This window comes from Onychomys torridus, chromosome 4, assembly GCF_903995425.1.
Source record: "Onychomys torridus chromosome 4, mOncTor1.1, whole genome shotgun sequence".
NCBI classification, from domain to species: Eukaryota; Metazoa; Chordata; class Mammalia; order Rodentia; family Cricetidae; genus Onychomys; species Onychomys torridus.
Window position 1 is genome coordinate 94,714,569 of NC_050446.1, and position 22,499 is coordinate 94,737,067.

The following is a 22,499-nucleotide window of genomic DNA, read 5'->3' on the forward strand; positions in this document are numbered from 1 at the left end:
TCTGCCAGACCACCGCATGGGCTGGTTTTCGTGGCTCAAACTCCCCTGTTTGAGGCCATAGGTTTGCCTGTTGCATTGAGTGTGCACACAGAGCATCTCCTCTCAGTTTTCAAGGCCTTATTTTACCTTAATGCATCATTTATTCCAAGTCTGGTTTCTTCATCCGGTCTTTCTCTGTCTAACCAGCTGATGTGGGTGGCTTCATTGGCAATCCTGAGGCAGAGCTGCTGGTGCGCTGGTACCAGGCTGGAGCTTACCAGCCCTTCTTCCGTGGTCATGCTACCATGAACACCAAGCGGCGAGAACCCTGGCTGTTTGGGGAAGAATACACCCGGCTGATCCGGGAAGCTATCAGAGAGCGCTATACCCTCCTACCCTACCTGTATTCTCTGTTCTACCATGTGCACACGTCTTCTGAACCTGTCATGAGGTAAAAGGGGCGTCCTCTATTTAGAGGCTCCAACAACCTACCAACAGACCCCTCAACCCCCACCCCCCACCCCAACCCCGCCGTGATGAAGGCCTCGAAGACGGGGACAAAAATCCTGTGTTCAGTCAAGTTTCAACCAGCTTCACTGCCGGTTGTGCACAGGGTGCTGGCTGTTGTGCATGCTGTCATGAACCGGGTGCTGGCTGTCATGTGCAGGGTGCTGGCTGTCATGAGCAGGGTGATGGCTGTCATGAACGGGGTGCTGGCTGTCATGAGCGGGGTGCTGGCTGTCATGAGCAGGGTGATGGCTGTCATGAACGGGGTGCTGGCTGTCATGAGCGGGGTGCTAGCTGTCATGAGCAGGGTGATGGCTGTCATGAGCGGGGTGCTGGCTGTCATGAGCGGGGTGCTGGCTGTCATGAGCGGGGTGCTGGCTGTCATGAGCGGGGTGCTGGCTGTCATGAACGGGGTGCTGGCTGTCATGAGTGGGGTGCTGGCTGTCATGAGCGGGGTGCTGGCTGTTGAAGACACAGAAGCTACTGACTAGATCCTCTGCTTATGATTATTGATATTTGCTAAGAGATGGAAATGTAAATAATAAGGAAATGACTTTGCAGCTAAATAACTTAAGCATTTTATGCATTACCCTCCTCTCATGAAAAATAATTTCCCACTGGGCAGTGGTGGCGCACACCTTTGATCCCAGCACTTGGGAGGCAGAGCCAGGCGGATCTCTGAGTTCGAGACCAGCCTGGTCTACAGAGTGAGATCCAGGACAGGCACCAAAACAACACAGAGAAACCCTGTCTTGAAAAAACAAAAAACAACAACAACAACAAAAAAAACCCAAACAAACAAAAAAGGAAAAATAATTTCCCTCCATCTGAGGCTTCATCTTACCTATAGAGTTGAACTTGAGGTGGGGATTTATTTTCCTAGCATATAAATTCTATTTTGAAGGCAAAAATCAGCTTTCTAGTTAGAGAAGAACATGCACAGAGTTCAGAGTCAGCAGTTCCTAAACTTGCTTCAGACTAGACATTTCCTGGTGATTCTAATCATCAGCCAGCGTTAGAGACACCCACTTTGTTACCATTAATAAATAACAAGTTTCATTTACTAAAAAAAAAATAATAAATTGGTCTGGAGAGTTGGCTCAGCAGGTAAGCAGTTGTTGCTCTTAATAAGGACCTGTGTTCAATTTCCAGCACTCACAAGGTGCCTCACAACTGCCTGTAACTCCAGTCCTGGGGGATCCAATGCCCTCTTTAGGTACCCACAGGCACCAGACATGCGTATGGTGCATCTGTATACATGCAAGCAAAACACTCATCCACATAAAATAATTTTAAAATTCTAAAAAATTTTTTCAATTAAAAAATATCTTTTCCTTGGGCTGGAGAAATGGCTCAGCAGTTAAAAGTGCTTATTACTCTTGTAAAGGACCTAAGTTGGGTTCCCAGCCTCAATGTCCAGCTCCAAGGGCTGCAGTGCCTGCTTCTGGCCTCTGAGAGCACTTCATCCAAATGGTACACACACACACACACACACACACACACACACACACACACACACACACACGCACACACACACTCTTAAATAAAATCATTCTCATAAAAGTAAAGATGGTTAGAAGCAATAAGTTGCTATCTAGACACAGATATTGAAAGTTTTGTTGTTTTTATGAACCTAAGTGACTCCTAGATGAGTTCTGTTAAACAATAACTATTTTAAAATCTTGACAATTTTTCAGCCTCCCCACAAATGTTACCAGCTTGAAAGCAATGAAAACTAGTTCCTTTCATCTCAATAATGATTAAATGATACATGAAAGTCAGGGGCTGCAAGAAGTGGCACAGAATTATCATTATAATAAAATGTGATTTTTTTTGCAAACATTTACTTTACAACAACAAAAGCATTAGGCATTTAGGCTTGCCTTAGTTTTTACCTGTTAGAGTGATAGTTACTCAAAGGATAGGAAAGCAGCACATAATAGAATTCTCAATATTCCATTAGGACATCCAGGTTGAATAGAAAGCTCTTTCACATAAGAAATACAAAGTAACCATAGCAACTGCTCATAAGTTCTTTGGTCATATGAAAAAATATCTTGGCTCTTTGATGCTTTCCACTTCCTTTTGGAGAGTGATAACACTGAAAATATAGAAGTCTAATAAAACACTTAGCACCAAGAATAATAAAACATAATGATATATTAAAATATGAATAATCCTGTTTCCTTTCCCCAGGCCTCTGTGGGTCGAGTTTCCTAATGACTTAGAGACTTTTGGTGTGGATGATGAATACATGCTGGGTAAGTATTTATAGGTTAATTATAGTTGTGATAGAATTCTATAACAATGTTTTTATTATATTTTCTAGTGAGACTACCCTAAGCCCAAGAAAGACAGCAATTAAAAAAATTTTCTTCACCTTTTTTTTCGGGGGGGGGGGTGGGGTGGGGAGAGTCAGAGTCAAAGGCTGTCAGGCCCAGGCTGTCTTGGAACTTATTCTGTGATGATGTTGACTTCTGATCCCAAGTGCTGGCATTACAGGCATGCCTCATTACACATGGTGCTGGGGATTGGACCTGATGCCTTATGCATGCTAGACAAGTACTCAACTAACTTAGCTATACCTCCAGCCCTCCTTCTTCACCAGAGTGTGGTGGTATTGTGTTCCCCACAATATTGTGCACCCTAATAAATTTTTCTGGGGTCAGAGAACAGACAGCCACAAGAACAGAGCCAGAAATGGTGGCTAGAAAATGGGTCAGAGCAAGCCATAGCAGAAGCTGGCCAGTGCAGAACAAGTCATAGCAGAAGCTGGCCAGTGGTGGTGCACGCCTTTAATCCCAGCACTTGGGAGGCAGAGCTAGGCAGATCTCTGTGTGTTCAAGGATACAGCCAGCATGGAGACACACACCTTTAATCCCAGAAAGCAAGCCTTTAATCCCAGGGAGTGAACGGCAGAAAGTAGAAAGATATATAAAGCGTGAAGACCAGAGCTAGTTAAGCATTTGGCTGGTTAAGCTTATAGGCTTTGGAGCAGCACAGTTCAGCTGAGAGCCATTGAGATGAGAACACAGAAGCTTGCAGTCTGGATCTGGTGAGGTGAGGAAGCTGTGGCTTGTTCTGTGTCTCTGATCTTCCAGCATTCACCCCAATAACTGGCCTCAGGTTTGTTCTTATTAATAAGACCTATTAAGATTCATGCTACACCAGAGTTTTAATGCCATAGTGATTCTGTGGCACTAATTTGTTGTAATGTAGCCCTACAATATAGGGGTTTTTTTTTGGGGGGGGGTTGTTTGTTTGTTTGTTTGGATGGTTGGTTGGTTCTTTTGAGACAAGGTTTCTTTGTGTAACAGCTCTGGCTGTCCTGGAACTTGCTCTGTAAATCAGGTTGGCCTCAAACTCACAGAGATACACCTGCCTCTGCCTCTCGAGTACTGGGATTAAAGACGTGTGCCACCACAATATAGTTCTTATTAATGCCAGATAAATCCATTGTATTGGTGGGTGTGATTTGAGGGTTTTGCTTGGGGCCTACCTCCCCAAAGCCTGATGATACTGCTGCAGGAAGGGAAGTATGAAAAGTAGATCAGATGGCTATAATAAAGACACAGAAGAACTTGTTTCATGTGTAATAGTAGACCTCATTTTTTTTCCTTGTGAGACAGGACTTTGTAGCCCAGGCTATCCTTGAACTTGTAATCCTCTTCATCAATGTCCAGATTGCTGAAATTGCAGGCCTATGCTACCATGCCTAGCTAGGCTTCTTTAATGAGGATGAACCGTGAAATCTAGAACATGGAAGTTTATTGTATTGAAAATGGAGCTCAATGAACAAGGCTAGATATTGAGACCCAGAGAATGAATTACATTGTAAATAGTGGAAACCTCCAAATGTAAATAATAATAATGATAACAATAATAACAATTACAGTAACAAGAATCCTTGACAATATAGTTCAGGACATGCTCTTCTATAATGTGCACAAGGCTCTGTGTTCAATTCCTGGCACTTGGGGCTTCAGCTTAATAGTCACTGCCTTGGAGAAATGTCTTTTGTCATTCCTTACTTCTTTATACCTTAGTTTTATCCTCCCCCTTCAAAGTCAGTCCTGCCTTTTAGGTAATTTTCCTTTTGCTTTGTACTTTTACCTCTTTCAGTATTTGTTTTAACCCTAATTCACTTGCAATTACTTTTTAATGTCTGTCTTTCTCATTACTATAAACTCCATGAAGGTTGGAGACATGTTTATTTTCTTTACTCCTATGTCCCCAGAGCCTAGTACCTGGAACTCAGTGACTAAATCTTTATTGACCAGAAGAAACCATTCAAGATAGGCATAATGGTGCATGCCTATAATCCCAACACTCACAATACTAAGGCAGGAGGATGATGAGTTCAAGATGCCTGGATTACATAGTGAGACCCTATAAATAAAGCTTTAAAACGAATTAATTAGTAGATGCACTTTACACATGTGTGACACCAATATGAAAAAAAAAAGTAGCACTCCAGGCCATCCTTGAGAGCAGTACAGATCTGCAATGGTAACCGTGTGTTGGGATGATCTGTTTGTACACAGTGAAGATGTGTCTCTGCCAAGGCACCTTCTGATGGGTTTAATAAAGAGCTGAATGGACAATGGCTAGGCAAGAGAGGACAGGCAGGATTCCAGGGAGAGAGAGGATCTCTGGGGAAGAATCTGAGAGGCGGGGAATTTGTCAGTGAGACCCAAAGCAAGTTGAATGTACAGTGTGGAGGAAAGGTAATGAGCCACGTAGCAGAACGTAAACTAATGTAAACGGGTTAATTAAGTTATAAGAGCTAGTTGAGAACAAGCCTAAGGTAAGACCAAGCTTTTATACTTGATAAAAGGTCTCTGTGCTGTTATTCAGGAGCTAGTGGTCTAAAGAAAGTCCAATGACAGTAACTGCCCAAGCGAAAGGGCCTGAGGCATCGCCCTGGCCAGACTTACTTCTAGATAGCACGCGGCTCGCTCTGGACAGACTTCTAGATGATAGCACGCGGCTTCTAGATAGCACGCGCTCTCTAACAGCGTCGTTCGCGGCAAGCCATGCAGCACTTGGGAAGGCACAGTGGTGCTCTTGGATTATTGGCATACCAGTAGGGATGCGGAAAATGACACTGAAGCTGAGCACGGCAGCTCAAGCCTATGTAACCCTAGCATTCAAAAAGCTGAGGCAGGAGGATCATCCTAAGGCCAGCCTGGGGTGCAGAGCAAGTTCCAGGTCAGTCTTGGCTACATAGCAAGACCTGTTGCAAAACAAAACAAAAACTAAAGCAAATAAACACACGAGGTGCAACAGACTAGTTCAGAGTCCCTGCCCATCATCCTGACAGCCACAAGTGGGTTTAACCCGGTACCTTTTTGAGCCCTGTCCTTTTCCTACCAGTGCTTCTCTCCGGTGAACTCTTCACCTCACATAGTCTCTGCCTTGTAGAAGGTCACGTGATCTGAAGCTCACAGTAGTGTCCAGTGAAGTGAAAGGAGCTTTCAGATCTCATGTAATGGTACTCAGACTTGTCTCCTCTCCATTTCTCAGGAAGTGCTTTATTGGTTTATCCAGTCACAGAACCACAGACCACCATGGCCGATGTATTCCTGCCGGGGTCAACTGAGGTAAGAGCAATAACAGACACATCCTGTGTCTCCTAGCTCTCATGCCTGCATCTCTCTGGGGAAAGAGATTGCTTCCGCATGCTGTTGTCAATTTGCCTCAGATGACTGTAGGTTTCCCAAAGTCATGACTGTTCTCTGAAGCTGACAAACTTAATGGGGGAAGGTGGAGAAGATGAATAGGTGATGACAACCTTAGGGTTGTTTTTTTTTTGTTTTTTTTGTTTTTGTTTTTTTGCTTTCTCACTTTGACTTGTATAAGTGAGTCCTTATAGAGATTTATTCCACCCAGTTACTTTGTGGGACTCTTTTTGGTAGTTCAACAACTAACCTCCTTTGCTAGGGCTTCCAGATAAGAGATAGGACCTTGTCTTGGAATCTTCTACTCATCCCCAAAGGAGGCAGTGCTGTAGGGTTACCCAAGTTCCCGTGAGTTTCCCTCCAGGGCTGTTTCTTCTCTGACGCTCTTCTTTTCTCTGCCTCATGTCTGGTTCATTTGTTTGCTGTGTGCTTTCCTTTCCTTGCTTTTTCCTACTTATGGTTACAAGTGTTGAGTTGGTTTATTTATTGTGTGAACACGATGGGGAAGGTGTATGTGTCAGCGTGTGCACAATGGGGAAGGTGCATGCGTCACAGCATGTAGGTAGAGATCAGAGACCATTGTGGAGTCAGTTCTCTCCTCCCCCCTCCATGTGGGCTCTGGGGAGCAAACTCAGGTGTCCAGGCTTCACCATTGTCTTCTGAGACACCTCACTAGCTCAAGCAAGAAGTTTGTACAAGTCAGTGGACTACTGTGTCACGCTGCAACTTCCAGGACGAGAGTTTTCATTTTTTTCCCTTCTCCCACCCCTTTTTTCTCTTACACGTTGATTTATTTGTGGAGGGAGCATGCAGAGGCAAAGGGCAGATACAAAAGGACAGGAAAATAAATTGGATCAAGATATATGATGTAAAAGACACATAGAAAGAACCATGGGAGCATCATCTCATCTTTCACTCACACGAAGTTCCTAGCTATCATGCATATCTAGCACCTAGCACAGTGGTGTGTTGGTGGAAGTTTCTGTCTTGCCAGCAACTCCCAAATACCCAGCAGCCCCTTCCCAAATAATTAACTCAGAAGTTTGATGTTACTTATAAATGCTTGGCCTGTGGCTCAGGCTTATTACTAATTTGCTCTTACACTTAGATTAACCCATAATTCTTATCTGTGTTTAGCCACGTGGCTTGGTACCTTTGCTCAGTGCAGCATTCTCATCCTTGCTTCCTCTGTGCCTGACTAGCGACTCCTGACTCTGCTCTTCCTCTTCCCAGCATTCTAGTTTGGTTGCCCCACCTACACTTCCTGCCTGGCTACTGGTCAATCAACATTTTATTAAACCAATTTGAGTAATAAATCTTTACAGAATACAAGAGAATTATTCCACAGCAGTGGTGGGTTGTTAAGTAATTAAATTGTGAATGTACAGATGGACAAGGAATGTGTTTAGTCCATCAATCATAACCTTTGGTAACATCTTCCTCTTCCTCACCCTCTCTCTCTTCTTTTTGAGATGGAGTCTCTTGTATCTCAGGCTATCTTTGAAATTTAAGATGAACTTGAACTTCTGAATCTCTGCCTAGGGTTACAAGCATGTACCACTATGCCCAAGTACTACCATGCCCAGTGCCACCATGCCCAAGTGCCACCATGCCCAAGTGCCACCAAGCCCAATTTATCCTATGCTGAAGATTGAACTGGGCTTTGTGCATGCTTTGGAATTTTCTTTTCTTTTCTTTTCTCTTCTCTTCTCTTCTTTCTTCTTCTTCTCCTTCTTCTTCTTCTTTGAGACAGGGTTTTTCTGTTTAGGCTTGGATGTTCTGGAACCCACTTTGTAGACCAGGCTGGCTTCAGACTCACAGAGATCTGCCTGTCTCTGCCTCCTGAGTCTTGGGATCAAAGGTGTGGGCCACCACTGCCCAGCTTTGGATTTCCTTAAAAGAATATGTGGGATCTGGTAATGCAGGCCCATAATTCCAGTAGGAAGATTACAAGGCCTAGCTGGGCTACATAGTGAGTTCAAAACCAGCCTGGGTAACTTAGTAAAACCCTGTGTCCTGTAGCAGGATCTTAAAAGTTCTTATTAATGAAATCAAGTCTGAGGCCAGTTATTGGGGTGAATGCTGGAAGATCAGAGAAGCAGAACAAACCACAGTTTCCTCACCTCGCCAGTTCCTCAGCTGGTCTTGTTTCCTCAGACTGCAAGCTTCTGTGTCCTCACCCCAACGGCTCTCATCTGAACTGCTGCTCCAAAGCCTAAATGCTTAACCAGCCAAAAGCTGCTAGTTTCTGGTCTTCATGCCTTATATATCTTTCTACTTTCTGCCATCACTCCCAGGGATTAAAGGCTGGATTTCTGGGATTAAAGGGTGTGTCACCTTGCCTGGCTGTTTCTAATGTGGCCTTGAACTCAGAGATCCAGAGGTATTTCTGTCTCTGGAATGCTAGGATTAAAGGTGTGTGCTACCACTATGTATCCTCGTGTTTAATATTGTGGTTGCCCTGCTCTCTGACCCCAGATAAGTTTATTTCGGGGAACACACAATATTTTGGGAAACACAATACCACCACAGTGTCCAATAAAAAGTAAAGAGAGCATGAGATACACTTCAGTGGTAAATTCCTTAGGATGCCTGAGACCTTAGGTTCAATCCCAAGTAGCACATGTACATGTGAATTATACACACACACACACACACACACACACACACGGTGTTGGGGGGGTGTTCTTCCTAACTTCTCCCACAAATTTTAATTATACGTATTGAACTTTCTTTTTATTCCTTCCTTCCTTCCTGAGATTGCAAGACAGCTTTATTATAGGGCAAAAGGAAATAGTCACTGGGTAAGTGCAGACCTCTCAGGAAAGAGATTGCTCATACTCTCTTTTCAATATAGTCTGCTACTTTTTAGGTCTGGTATGACTCTAAGACATTTGCACAGTGGAAAGGAGGGTGTACTGTGAAGATTCCAGTAACCTTGGATACTGTAAGTTATTTTCAGAGTATTATTTTTACCTATTTAGCTGTGTTGTTCTGTTCAGAATACAGCCTTGGTGGTAGACAACACCCATAGTTCTAAAGGTATAAGACCTATATCAAAGTGCCAGCTGACTCTTGGTATGTGGGGGTGATGGCATGGGGAGAGGAAGGAGACAGTGTTCTTCTAAATGGGGCTGGAGAGTTGGCTCAGTGGTTAAGAGTGCTGTTGCTCTTGCAGAGGACCTAAGTTTGCTTCCCAACACACATATGGTGGCTACAAGCACCTGCAGGTGATCCAACACCTTCTATCTCACCCCCACAGGCACCAGACACACATGTGGTGCACATACATACATACAGGCAAAACACTTACATATTTAAAATAAAATAAAAATAGGAAAGTGTTCTTGTAAGGATACTGTTCCTATCATATCAGGACTTATCCTATGACCCTGTCTCCAGATATAGTCACTTCAGTGTATGGAGCTTCAGCATATGACTGGGAGGCACAGGCATCCTGTTTGTACTGTACTCCTGTAAAGAGCAAACCAAGGGTATTAGTGTTTGACATAATAACACATACATGTGCATACAGCCTGGGGCTGTGCTTGGAAGAGGATTTGGGAAGCAATGGGGGTGACTGCCAAAGGGTACAATTTTCTTTTAGAGGGGTTGAAAGGATGTTAAAATTGACTGTGCTACAGTTACATACTGAATATACTGAAGTGATCTATTACATACTCTGATTGTAAATTTTGAAGCATATGAATTATACCAATAAAGCTGTTAAGATATGTAAAGAGTTTAAATATATATATGCATTCTGACTCAAGGCATGGAGTGTTGAGGATAAACACTCTTTCCTGTCTGTCTACTGTGGCTAAGAACAGTATGCTGAGAACGGAAGCAGTGCGCTCTGCTATGCCAAATACAATGTCACAAAGTGAGAGGAGAAACTCGGGGCCTCCAGGCGAAAGAACGCATCAGTTATGAGATTGGAATCCAAGTGGCCATCCCACTGAATCACAAGCGTGGCCACAGGCCCTGTAGAATGAAGATTAATAGAATGGTGGTGTTATTTTTCCAAATTGTCATCCAAGGTCTCTTTCTTTTTTTTTTTTTTTTTTGGTTTTTCGAGCAGGGTTTCTCTGTAGCTTGGAGTCTGTCCTGGACTAGCTCTGTAGACCAGGCTGGCCTCGAACTCACAGAGATCCACCTGCCTCTGCCTCCTGAGTGCTGGGATTACAGGCGTGCGCCACCACCGCCCGGCATCATCCAAGGTTTCTTACAAAGAAAGTAGTTCCAGACATCAACTTTCAGATCCAGAAGAGACCTTAGTAATCTTCTAGCCTAATTCCTTTGTCTTAGTCAGTGTTCTGTTGCTGTGAAGAGACACCATGGCCAAGGCAACTCTTATAAAAGAATGTATTTAATTGAAGGCTTGCTTACAGTTTCAGAGGCTAAGTCCATTATCATCATGGCAGGGAGCATGGCAGGGGTCAGGCATGGTGCTGGAGCGGTAGCTGAGAGCTACATCCTGGTCTGCAAGCAGAGAGAAACACTGGGCCTAATGAGGGCTTTTGAAACTCCAAAGCCCACCCTTAGTAACACACTTCCTCCAAAAAGGCATGCCCCAAACCCTCTAATTCTTTCGATCCCTGGTGACCAAACATTCAAATATATGAGCCTATGTAGGCCATTCTTATTTAAAGCACCATGTCCTTCATTTGCACACGAAGAAACTGGTAGAAGTGAATTTTTTTTTTTTGTCCAGAAACACTACTGGGTTGTGGCAGAGCTAAGACAAGTCCCTCCCACTCCCTGTAAGTTTTCTGAACTCTGAGTCTGCAGCCCATCCCACTGTAGCATTGTTCTTGCGGTTGTTTGTTTGTTTGTTTAAAGAAGGGAGGAATAAAAAGAAAACAAAAAGAAAGTTGGCTTTCCTTCTTGCTGCTTGTGAATTAAGTTGGAGGGAGCACATCCTGACTACTCTTTCTCCAAATCACACATGTTCCTGTCCTCTCCTTGTTAACACTTTACTCAGAGAAAAGCACAGGCACTCCTGTGATCTGGATGACTCCTTACCAGCAGCAAGAAGCCTACCTGGCTCTCCTGCATAGAGCCATGGCAAAGGACTGATGGGTGTGGGCCACACCCACAGCCATGCTGTTAGCATCACCTCATTTGATGGTTCCTGGAGCAGAAGCAGCTTCTTAAGCCTCAGATGGAGTCAGTCATCCTGCTGACCCAGACAAGCAGGGAAAGAAAAGTGTACAGATGTGGTGAGAAAGGGCATAAGTCACTTCCTCAGACACAGAACACTTTGTGTACATTAGTACTATTGGGCCCGCTTAAATAAACAGAAAAATCCACTCTTTAGCATGTCTCTAGAATAACATGCTTGTTATTTTATTGACAAGGATGTTAAAGATCTAAAATAGAAATCCTTTCTGATCAAGTTGAAAAATGAGGGTTTTTTTTGATTCCTCTAGGTCTCTAATAGGATTAGCAGAATAAAATTCATCATTTAAATGAAAAGGAAGCAAGTTAGTTTTTGTCAACTTGACATAAACTAGAGTCACCTGGCAAGAGAGAGCCTCAGTTGAGGAATTGCCTTCTCAGATTGGCCCATAGCAAGTTGGTGTGGCATTTCCTGGATTGTTGATTGATGCTGGAGGGTCCAGCTCACTGTGGGTGCTACCACCCCAGGGCAGTGGTCCTGGGAGGTGGAAGGATGGTAGGTGAACATAACCCTGGAAGGAAACCATTAACAGTGTTTCTTTATGATTTCTGCTTCAGTTCCTGTCTCCAGGTTCCTGTCTTAACTTCCCTTGATGAGGAGTGTAAGCTGGAAGACGATATAAACCCCTATCTCCCCACCCCCAGTTTGCTTTTAGTCAGTGTTTTATCACAGCAACAGAGCCCAAGCTAAGACAGACAAGTATAGATAATAAATTGGGGGTTGGTAGATAATTGTCCCAATAATTTAAAATATGATAACTTGGGGCTATTGAGTTAGTTTGTCAGGTAAGCCTGATAACCTCAGTTCAATTCCCAGGACCACCTGAAGGTGGAAATCGAGAACTGACTTCACAAAGTTGTATGCTGACCTTACACACATGCCATGACATGGGTGTGTCTCACACACACATACACACAAAGCAATAATAACAAATAATAAATAAGTAATAATTTTAATGGACCTTTTTTTTTTTTTTTTAGTTTTCTTTTAATCCCACAGTCCCCATGCTTACCATTTCCCTGCCCACCAATATTCTTTGCTTGAGTCTATATCTGTAAAGAGTTTGGATCTCATAGGGTGAAATATTTAAAAATTCTACTTGGAAAGTTTCTTGTATGGGTATGTCCCCCCTGAGAGTGCTGCTCTGTTGCAGATACCAGTGTTTCAACGAGGCGGAAGTGTGGTACCAATAAAGACTAGTGTGGGAAAGTCCACAGGCTGGATGACTGACTCCCCATATGGACTCCGGGTTGCTCTAAGCACACAGGTATTTGGAAAGCCCGTTACCTCTCCCCCTCCTTTTCCATCTCTCGGCCTTTTGAGGGTACGAAAAAGTAATGGATCTCATATGAAACAATGCCCCTGGTGTTCATCTCAAAATGAAGGGCTGAATCATTTCTGAATCTCTGAAGTCTGCCCTTCCTGGCATTTTTCTTAGGAGTGCTGAGATCCAGGAATATGCAAATATGTTTCTCTGGCATGTAATGTCTATCTCTCAGGTTGGCGTTGCTACTGGAATAACATTTATTATGCAGCCTACCCTACTGAAGATTAGTTCTGAAACTCAGTCTCCTACAGAAGAGGGCCATAAAACAATGTGTCTTAACTATTTGGGGCATACTTAACCCATTCAGTGACTTCTGTTCTCATCAGGCAGCTCAAATCCCTAATGTCTCCTTGAGTATGGCTTGAGAGTGTTGAGTGTCTTCTGAGCCAAGTGAAGCCTGTGTCATACACATCTCTTATCCATTTACCCTAATTCCTTACAGAGCCAAATACCTATTCTTGTTATAGTTATGTTTATTTATACTAATATTGTGAAATAGGTAAATTGCAGCTTTCTTTTCCATGCGCTTTATTGAAGCTTGTCTTCTTCAGCCAAACTATTGTCTAGGATCCATGTGGGGTCCCAGAATGAATGCAACAAGCTGGGGACCCATCCTGCAGCAAACACTGTTGATAGGTAACTTGCCATGTGGAGGGCTGTAGTGTTTGGCTGCAAAAGGGTTCCTCCCGCTTTGAGGAAAGGCTTCTAAAGACGGTTGATTTCATCTTTTATACAGTGATATTTCCCAACTTCAGCTCTGTGAACTTTCTTGTCGCCTTCTGGGATAGTATTTTCTCAGGAGCCATTACTGATCATACTTCACATTTAAATTTCTGTCCACAAGTCTGACCCTTTGTGCTCCTCTGTGTAACCTCGCTGGTCATGTTATTTTATTTTCTGCTCAGGAGTGACCGGATAGGGAGGGTGTAAGGAACTTGTGTGTAATTGTGCAGCTTGGATACTTACCTTTTCAGACTTCTCACTAATTTTTGGACATTACTCTTTCCTTTTCGACGATGACTTTATTTTTTCTATAAAACTTGTCATTAGCCCATCCTTTTTGATTCACTCTGCAGGCTTCTGCTGAGGGAGAGCTGTATCTCGATGATGGCCATTCATTCCAGTACCTCCACCAGGACCAGTTCTTACGCCGTAGGTTTTCCTTCTCTTCCGGTGTTCTGACCAACAGGTGAGGCAGCTAGCTCCAGGCCACGACTCTTCTACGATTATGCTGCCCTCTTGGCGTCTTCAACTAAGTGGATAGCTCAAGTTTTCAATTACTATTTAGCGGTTTGAGAGCTGGCCTGTGGGTTAAAGAGCCCTGGTTGCTCTTGAAGAAGACCCAAGTTCACTTCCCAACATCCACATGGTCTGTAACTTCAGCTGCAGGGGATCTGACCCCCCCCCATTCTGACCTGTAAGGGCATGTACTTGCATACTTGTAGCCAAAACATTCATGTTCATAAAATAAAGATTACTAATAAAAAGACTTGAAGCTATTATTTAGATAAGTGAGTGGTGAAGGCCATTTGTGTTTTCAGTTACTGACCCTGAAAGCTCCTTATTTCTTGTCCTTATCTTCTTTTCCCCAGCTGCCCACAAAATAAAACTACTTAGCTTAAGTACTCACCGATACCATCATTCTTCTATGCACCAATTCATTAAATACCTGCTTTCCTTCAGTTTGATTATAATGTCCAAGCCATGCTGTGTCCTTTGTGTCCTTCAAACAATTTAGGGAGATTGATGTGGCCACTGATTTCCTAGTCCCTGCTGCATACAATCATCTGTTTTCATCTCTTTGTCCTACTGAATATGGCTCCTGTATGGACCATGAATCCATAGAGGCAGACAGGAAGATCTCACAAGGATGGAATGTTGTTGACCTGGTGACCAATTAAAAAACCCCATGTCCTGGGCTACCAAGTGAGTTCCAGGAAAGGCACAAAGCTACACAGGAAAACCCTGTCTCGAAAAAAAAACAAAAAAACAAAAAAACCATGTCTCTCCTTTTCCTAACGCCATCTGTATCTGTTCCAGATGTGCCGATGAGAAAGGTCATTATCCCAGCAAGTGCACAGTGGAGCAGATCTTGGTCTTAGGCCTTAGGGAGAAGCCATCTTGTGTGACTACCCACTCATCTGGTGAGCAGACAGTCCACTCTCCCTTCAGCATTTGTCCTGGAAACACAGAAGTGTCTGCTGTGAAGAGATGGTTTGTCCCCAGACTGTCAAACTATGCTTAGCTAAGGCAATCTCTGTCCTTTCCTGGTCGGTTCTTTAGTCTCTAGAGTGAGCAGGGCCAATCTGCTTCTCTCCATGAATTGGTCTTTTTGCCCGCAGTTAACATAAGAGACATTATTGAAGGCCTGTAATAGTATTCTAGGTGTTTCCTAATTTGTAATAGGGTGCAGGCACCTTCAGCGCTGGAGATTCTTAGTGTTTTAAAGGACTAATGGGAGGGATGGTGTAGAAATGTGCCCTCCCTCAACTCCTGCATGTCTTGAACAGATCACTCTGTTCCTTACAGTTTCTTTCCAGCCAGGAGTATACGCCAAACAACTAGACTTTTCATGTTTTAAAACATTCACAGGAGTTCGTGAATAAAAGTGCTACCCAGTTCTCCTAAGTGAGGTGTAACATTGTTTGAGAGTACCATTGTTTGGAGGGGAGAAAAGAGTTTTTTTCTCTTGGTTTCTCACAGTGTCTTTTTATTGTTTTGCTATTTAGATGGTAAAGTTCAGCCCGCAGCTTTTACGTACTACGACAAAACATCTGCCCTGAGTCTGGAGAGGCTTTCCTTGAGTGTTGTTGATGACTGGCAGGTCCGTATCAGATGCTGAGCCAGACCTGGTGATGAGAGTGGGAACCTCCCGACCACCCACCCTTCTGTGAGATCTGTGCTGCCATCGAATTTCTTTCCTGGAAAAAATGATATTTCACTTATCTCTGGTGTGCGGTGACCAGCAGATTTCAGATTTGAAGATTTCAGGTGCAGTGGCCCACTCCTGCAATCACAGCACTCAGGAAGCTAAGGCAGAAGGATCGTGAATTCAGGACCAGCTTACGCTCTGTCACAAGACCTTGTCTCAAAAAGTCAAAAATGAGATTTCAAGTTTTACATCTGAAGATGGATTGTTGACACACTGTACAAACAGTGCCCTTGCCACAGATCCACAAAGCCCTGAGCCATTGATAGAGCTGGGTGAGCAGCCTGACCTGGAGCTACTCGGGAGGCCCATTTGCAGGGCTTGCCTCAGGCTGTGCAGCAGCAGAGTTGCCCAAACCAACCTCCAAATAGATGGCAGTGCCTGGTACTCTCAGGGTGCCTTCCCCCACAGCAGCGCAGGCCCAGAGGTGCCCTCTCCTGCAGACACTGCATAGGCCGGGCTTTGGAAAGCTCTCCCTAGAGAGTGAGCCAGGAGCACAAGGGTTAGTGTCCCTTTCTTGCTTCTTAGACTCCAAAGTACCAAGTCAATCTTCAAATTCAGATTTACTCCTTTTAATTATATTTTACTAAATATTCTCTACTAACCAAAGAATATTTATAACACAAATAAGATATAATTAGTAATAATGAAATAAATATCCATGTCCCACAACTGAACTTGAAAAAAATAGAGCACAGGCTTGGGACTATAAACACAAGTAAGAGACCCTTGTCTCAGACACAATCAATAATCAAAGTAAGTAATATTTAATACACTGTCTTTAAAAATCAAAATGAATACAAAAAACTCCAGGCTAAACAAAAGATTTTAAATAAGGACAGCTCAGTGTTCCGGGCTTCCTTTAGCACTGGATTCGCTCGGGCTTGAATATTGCACCACAGCAGTTGCATCACAATGCTTCTGACTCTGGGGACCCCAAGACTCCCTGCTGTCTGCTTCAGCAGCTATTGGGGAGGCCTCAGTTCCTCAGCATATGAGCCTCTCACTACATTTCTTCCACTTAGCTACCTGCCTTCCCTTTCCTTAACCACAGTCCCCTCCTTTGCCTCCACCAATACAATCTTACCATCCTTCCAGACCCAATCCAAATCCTACTTTTCCACGAAGACTTCTAACCGTCACCCCAAGCCCCCAGTGCCCACTGGCAGTGATTTTGCCCTTCTCTGAAATGCTGCCCCACAAATAATTGTGCCCTACTTTACATTCTCAGGGATGTCCCTTAGTACTGTAAGTAGGACTGTGCATTCCCTACTGGAGTGTATGTTCCTTAAGATCACATTATATTTCTCTCATTTCTCATATATTTCAAACTGTGGTAGTTTGAATGAAAAATGCCCCCCATAGGCTCATATGTTTGAACACCTGGTCCCCCACCGATGGCGCTGTTTGGGGAGGTTGTGGAACCCTGAGGAGGTCCATCCTTACTAGAAGTGTGTCACTGAGGGTAGCTTTGATCAGCTATAGCCTCATTCCAGTTCCTGTTTGCTTGCTCTACTTCCTGTGTGCTGTTGAGATGTGAGCTTTCTCTCAGCCACCTGCTCCAGCACCTGCTGCCAATGCCTCCTTTGCTGTTATGGACTCTCCCTATGAAATGTAAGCCAAAATAAACTCTTCCATAAGTTGCTTTTGGTCATGGTGTTTTATCACAGTTTTCCTCTTCATTTGCTTCCTGGTCAGGAGGTAGATGTTTCTGCTTTGCCACAAGTTTCTCCAATGGGCCTTTTTACAGGCCCTAAACTGTAGACAAATTTCTAAACAGTCTTATTAAATAAGAAGCACAGAGCCAAATACAGGGGTAAAAGCCATAGAGATCAGAGTGATAGCCACCAACTAACATTAGCTTACCACGCTGCCATAGCTTCCCAAGAGAACTGAACCAGCTTCTTCCTGTCTAACCTGTGCCTTTATTGCCTTGCTGTTCTGCCTTCTCATTGGCTCTAAGCCCAGCCACATCACTTCCTCATCACTGCCTGTCTATACAGACCTCCAGGTCTCTATGGTTGGTACTAGGATTAAAGGCATGTATCACCATGCTTGGCTGTGTCCTTGAACACACAGGGACTCTGCCTGCCATGTGATGGGATTAAGGGCATGTGCTATCACTGCCTGACTTTTGTTTATGGCTGGCTATGACCTCTGATCTCCAGGCAAACTTTATTCATTAACATACAAATAAAATATCACCACACAAAACAATGGAGCTGATTGATATGGGCAGGAACCTCTAAAACTGAGCCAAAATAAACATTTTTGTCTATATAAATTAATCATCTCATTAATTTTGTTGTAGAGGTGGGCAGCCAATTGACACCATGAATGAATGGCCATTCAATCCAACCTAACTCCAAAGTGATATTAAATTCAGACCTTTTCTAACCACTTGCTGAGTGCTTAAGACATCCTAACACAACTTTAAATCCATTACATGAGTTAACTTGTTTAATCCTTACACCAACCCAACTATAGAATGACTACCATCATACCAGTTTTAGGTGAGAGAAGATTGGCTCATAGGAGGAAAGGATGAGGTAACTCAGCTAAAGTTACACATTCACAGCTGGGAGTGGCCAACCTAGCCTTTAAACCTGGACAGCCAGCCTTCAGAAACTGCTCTCCTCTAGTCTCCTTCAAGAGTAGTGATACCTCGGGCATTTTCTTGGAGAGACAGGAAGATAAGCTGATGGTTCCAGTAACTGAAACATAGGGTTCCTTCAAATTACATTACCAAGATTCATAAGCCTATCATACTCGCTTTCTTTGTGTGTGTGTGTGGTGGGTATATGTGTATATACATGTTTTTGTGTGTGAGTGTGGGCATGCATATGTACACATGTACCTTGGCACACAAAGAGGACAACCTGGGATGTTGTTCCTTGCCTTCCACCTCTTTTTGTTGTTTGCTGCTGCACAGGCTGACAGCCTGGCCTGTTGCAGGGCTCCTCTGTCTGTGTTTCCATCTCTTTGTGGATGCCCTGGGATGGCAGACATGCTACTGCATCTAGCTGCACAGGGAGCTCAGCTCCTCAGTGTCTGGCCAGCGCTTTGTCACTGATCCACCCTGTGCCCCTGTTTCAGCTGTTACTTCCTACCCTTTCCTGTGTCTTCTAAACTTGGATCTATGAAGCTGGTCACTTAGGGATAGGCACAGCTGCACACTGAGACAGATGTACCCAAGCAATTCCCTGCCCCGGGCACCATCATTCTCATTTCCAAGCCTTGAAGCCCAGTCTAGACATGACATCTTTGACACCAACCTTGCTCAGTATCCATTTCCAGCTTCTGTCTAGATGCTGATGTGGTATGGCTAAACAATCTGCCAGGATACACACTGTGGAGTAGACTTGATCTCAGTGTGTGTTTGGGGGTAGGAAGAGGTCCAGTGCCCGAGAAAAGAGGGATTTTCTTGACTGAAAATTCTGCTGAGTGGCATTTTCTATCCAGTTGAACTGAAAGCTGATTCCAGAACATTCTAGAAAAGACATTGACTCTAGTATTAAGTGACATTCTGCTATTCTAACATTTTATAAAGTAAAAATCATGTTCTCTAAAACACACGGAATATGCCCCCAGAACTCTCGTGGCTTGGATTCCAGCTAGCTGTTCAAACCCTGCTTTCTGTGCAGGCGGGGACCGCTGCTTCGGTAGGCTGTATGGCTGCCTAGTTCCTAACACCCTTTGCTGACTTCTGGTGGTCGCCTGTCTCAGATACTCTCATTTCTTGACAAGAGTTCTTAGTGTCAAAGTAGAAATACCCAGCTAGGTCCTTCTCTACCACTTGGTCTAGCCGCACACTGGCCTCTGCCTTACATGCTCACCATCTCACTTCACGTCTATTTTTAGTTTTCCTGGCTTAAGCTTCTTCAGGCCACTGAAACCCAAGCCTCATTCTCTTTCTCTCCCTCTGGCAAGCATGCTGCTGGTAGAAGCCCCCAGGTAGAAACTGCTTCAAAATCTTTTAATGCCTCTTCCTCAGGAACGCCTATGGTTCCAGCATCACAGCTCGGCTCTTCAAGCTGGTCATAAGCCAGCCAACTTGCTGATAGGATTTAAACTCTGAAGAGAATGTGGCCATTTTTCTCTCAGACGAAAGGACCGCTTCCATTTCCGCCTTTGTAATTGCTTCCTTTCCTTGAAGGTGCCCGGGTCTTGTTTTCTTACAAACATCTTCCTTCCAACCTTGCCTGCCATGCCGACCGTCATTAGTGCAACTGTGGCCCCGAGGACAGGGGCTGAGCCCAGGTCCCCAGGGCCTGGTCCTCACCCGGCCCAAGGCAAGACCACCGAGGCCGGAAGTGGACACCCAGCTGGTATCTATTCAGCCATCATCAGCCGCAATTTTCCAATTATCGGAGTGAAGGAGAAGACGTTTGAGCAGCTCCACAGGAAGTGCCTGGAGAAGAAAGTTCTTTATCTGGATCCCGAGTTCCCGCCAGACGAGACCTCTCTCTTTTATAGCCAGAAGTTCCCCATCCAGTTTGTCTGGAAGAGACCTCCGGTGAGTAGTCGGCTGGCTTTGGAGCTGGCTGAAGTTTGCCCTCAGAGAAGTCCTCCCACTCAGCACCTCCCCAAGCACAGCTGGGCACATGGGCACAGGGAGAAGGATCCTGGCAGGGGCCTATGGCTCTGGCTGCAAGTGTGGGAAGGGAAGGACAGGGTCAGTCCAAGAGATGGCAGACCTGGCAGCTTCTCTCCCACTTTCTCTCTGCCTTTCATGAAAGCAACCAGTTCCCTAATTCATCGATAGAATGGCCAAACCTTCCCCAGAACCAGTTCCAGAATGTCTAGAAATACCTCCTCTGCCTAAATATATTGAGACTGCTTCCATTTCTCAAGCTAAAATCATGAGATGTTGTCCTTCAGTTTGCCAGGGACCATGGATTTCTGAAGCCAGGGAGAGAAGAGCGAGGCAAAGACTACCTTTTCAAACAGAATCCCGGGCTTAGAAGAATTTTTGTCTTTTATAGACTGTATAGATTAGGAAGTCAGACCCATCATGAAATAGATCCAGCACATGATAAGGCCTGGGTGAAACCCTACTTGCTAGCCTCTGGCTTCCACTTACAGGGATCCACCAGAGGGAAAACTATGTTCCCCTGGCTCCCTTCTCTGATCATGCTTTCAATGTGACTCTTGTATTTGATACAAAAAACATTTTAGTCACTAAATAATCTGGAGCTAGGTATAGAGCTCAGTGGTAGAGTGCTGTTTAATATGTCTGAGGCCCCATGTCCCATCTCTGGCACTGCTAAAAAAAAAAAAGATGGATGGATGGATGGATGGATGGATGGATGGATGGATGGATAGATAGATAGATAGATAGATAGATAGATAGATAGATAGATAGATAGATAGATAGATGGGAGAGAAAAGGTAATCATAGAGAGAAATATTTATTGCACATCTGTTAGCTTCACATACTGAGCAAGTTACTAAGAGTGTCATGAGTAGGAGAGACAACATGTTTTTCATGAATCCTAGAGTCTTGAGGGGATGGGCATTGAGTTAGAGTGACTGTCAGGACTCAGTGTCCAGAGCGATGGGATCAAAAAGAGCAGGACATGTCTGGGGAGAGAAACTTTCCACGAAGAAGAAATGTTAGCCTCTTGACAGGATTCCCTGGCCATGTTTTTTTTCTCTATTTACTAACCAGAATTGTCACTGGGCTCCTCTTCTCTTCTGCTATTCCTTGGTAAGGCCCATCATGGCTGTCATGAATGTCCTCAGTTTAGAAGAGAATGCTGCTGTGTGCCAGGTGTAGCTCAGCACACACCCTGTGTGTGTGAGGTCTCGGGTCCCATACATGGGGGTGGGCAACCTGATGTACTTAGACATGCCGCACCCCAGCTCAGCCCCTGCTGCCTGCAGCATACGCCCTTCCTAGGCTAGCCCTGCTGGCCTCACCTTCACCCTCTTCCCCCAAGCTTGATGCTGCAGCTGAACATCTGGCTGCAGTGCCCTTCCAGGGTTTGGCTGGTTGAGTCCTCCTTGTTCTCACTGCATATCTGAACATCTGGCTGCAGTGCCCTTCCAGGGTTTGGCTGGTTGAGTCCTCCTTGTGTTCACTGCATACCTGAACATCTGGCTGCAGTGCCCTTCCAGGGTTTGGCTGGTTGAGTCCTCCTTGTGTTCACTGCATATCTGAACATCTGGCTGCAGTGCCCTTCCAGGGTTTGGCTGATTGAGTCCTCCTTGTGTTCACTGCATATCTGAACATCTGGCTGCAGTGCCCTTCCAGGGTTTGGCTGATTGAGTCCTCCTTGTGTTCACTGCATATCTAAACATCTGGCTGCAGTGCCCTTCCAGGGTTTGGCTGGTTAAGTTCTCCTTGCTCTAACTGAATACCTGCTCAAGTGGCGCTTCCTTCAAGCTTTCTCTCCTCTCCTGGTGCTGAAAGCAGGGTCTGTTCGTGGTCATTTGTAGACCCAGCACATGTACCAAGCACAACAGTACACAAATGATGTTAGTGGATAAAACCCACATCTAAGGGTCAGACCCAGGACAGCCCTGCTTTCTGAAGTAGGGCCCTTAAGAGCCTTGTCCAATACTGCTCAAAGGGCAAGGGAGCAAAAGCTACAAACACTGTTCTTACTGAAGCCACTGATAGCTTTTTAAAAAGATTTATTTATTATATATACAGTGTGCCTACATATATGCCTGCATGCCAGAAGAGGGCACAAGATCCAATTATAGTTGTGAGCCACCATGCAGTTGCTGAGAATTGAACTCAGGACCTCTGGGAGAATAACCAGTGCTTTTAACCCCTGAACCATCTCTCCAGCCCATCACTGATAGCTTTGACCTTAAAAGCTAGATTCACACACATATAAAGGGCCTGCAATGCTCTGGGAGTGACAGTGGTCCCGTGTATACACT

At 44.5% G+C, this 22,499-nt stretch overlaps 2 protein-coding genes across 7 annotated transcripts in view; both read left to right on the plus strand.

The window, feature by feature from the left end:
* Positions 1-16,958, plus strand: part of Ganc (glucosidase alpha, neutral C) — a 55,382-nt gene extending 38,424 nt beyond the window's left edge. For 3 of the 4 annotated variants that reach the window (XM_036183011.1, XM_036183012.1, XM_036183013.1), the window contains 8 exons: positions 187-430; positions 2,683-2,747; positions 6,013-6,089; positions 9,040-9,114; positions 12,503-12,616; positions 13,753-13,865; positions 14,717-14,820; positions 15,406-16,958. In XM_036183011.1, the coding sequence (XP_036038904.1) occupies positions 187-430; positions 2,683-2,747; positions 6,013-6,089; positions 9,040-9,114; positions 12,503-12,616; positions 13,753-13,865; positions 14,717-14,820; positions 15,406-15,518 (905 nt within the window). In that variant the 3' untranslated portion in view covers positions 15,519-16,958. Of the gene's footprint in view, positions 1-186; positions 431-2,682; positions 2,748-6,012; positions 6,090-9,024; positions 9,115-12,502; positions 12,617-13,752; positions 13,866-14,716; positions 14,821-15,405 lie in introns of those variants that run through there. The other variant, XM_036183014.1, reaches the window with a different exon arrangement.
* Positions 16,959-19,512: 2,554 nt separating this feature from the next.
* The window catches only part of Capn3 (calpain 3), a 45,549-nt gene continuing 42,562 nt past the window's right edge, over positions 19,513-22,499 (plus strand). The window contains exon 1 of one of the 3 annotated variants that reach the window (XM_036185560.1): positions 19,513-20,121. In XM_036185560.1, the coding sequence (XP_036041453.1) occupies positions 19,813-20,121 (309 nt within the window). In that variant the 5' untranslated portion in view covers positions 19,513-19,812. The remainder of the gene's footprint in view (positions 20,122-22,499) is intronic. The other 2 variants (XM_036185554.1, XM_036185555.1) reach the window with 2 other exon arrangements.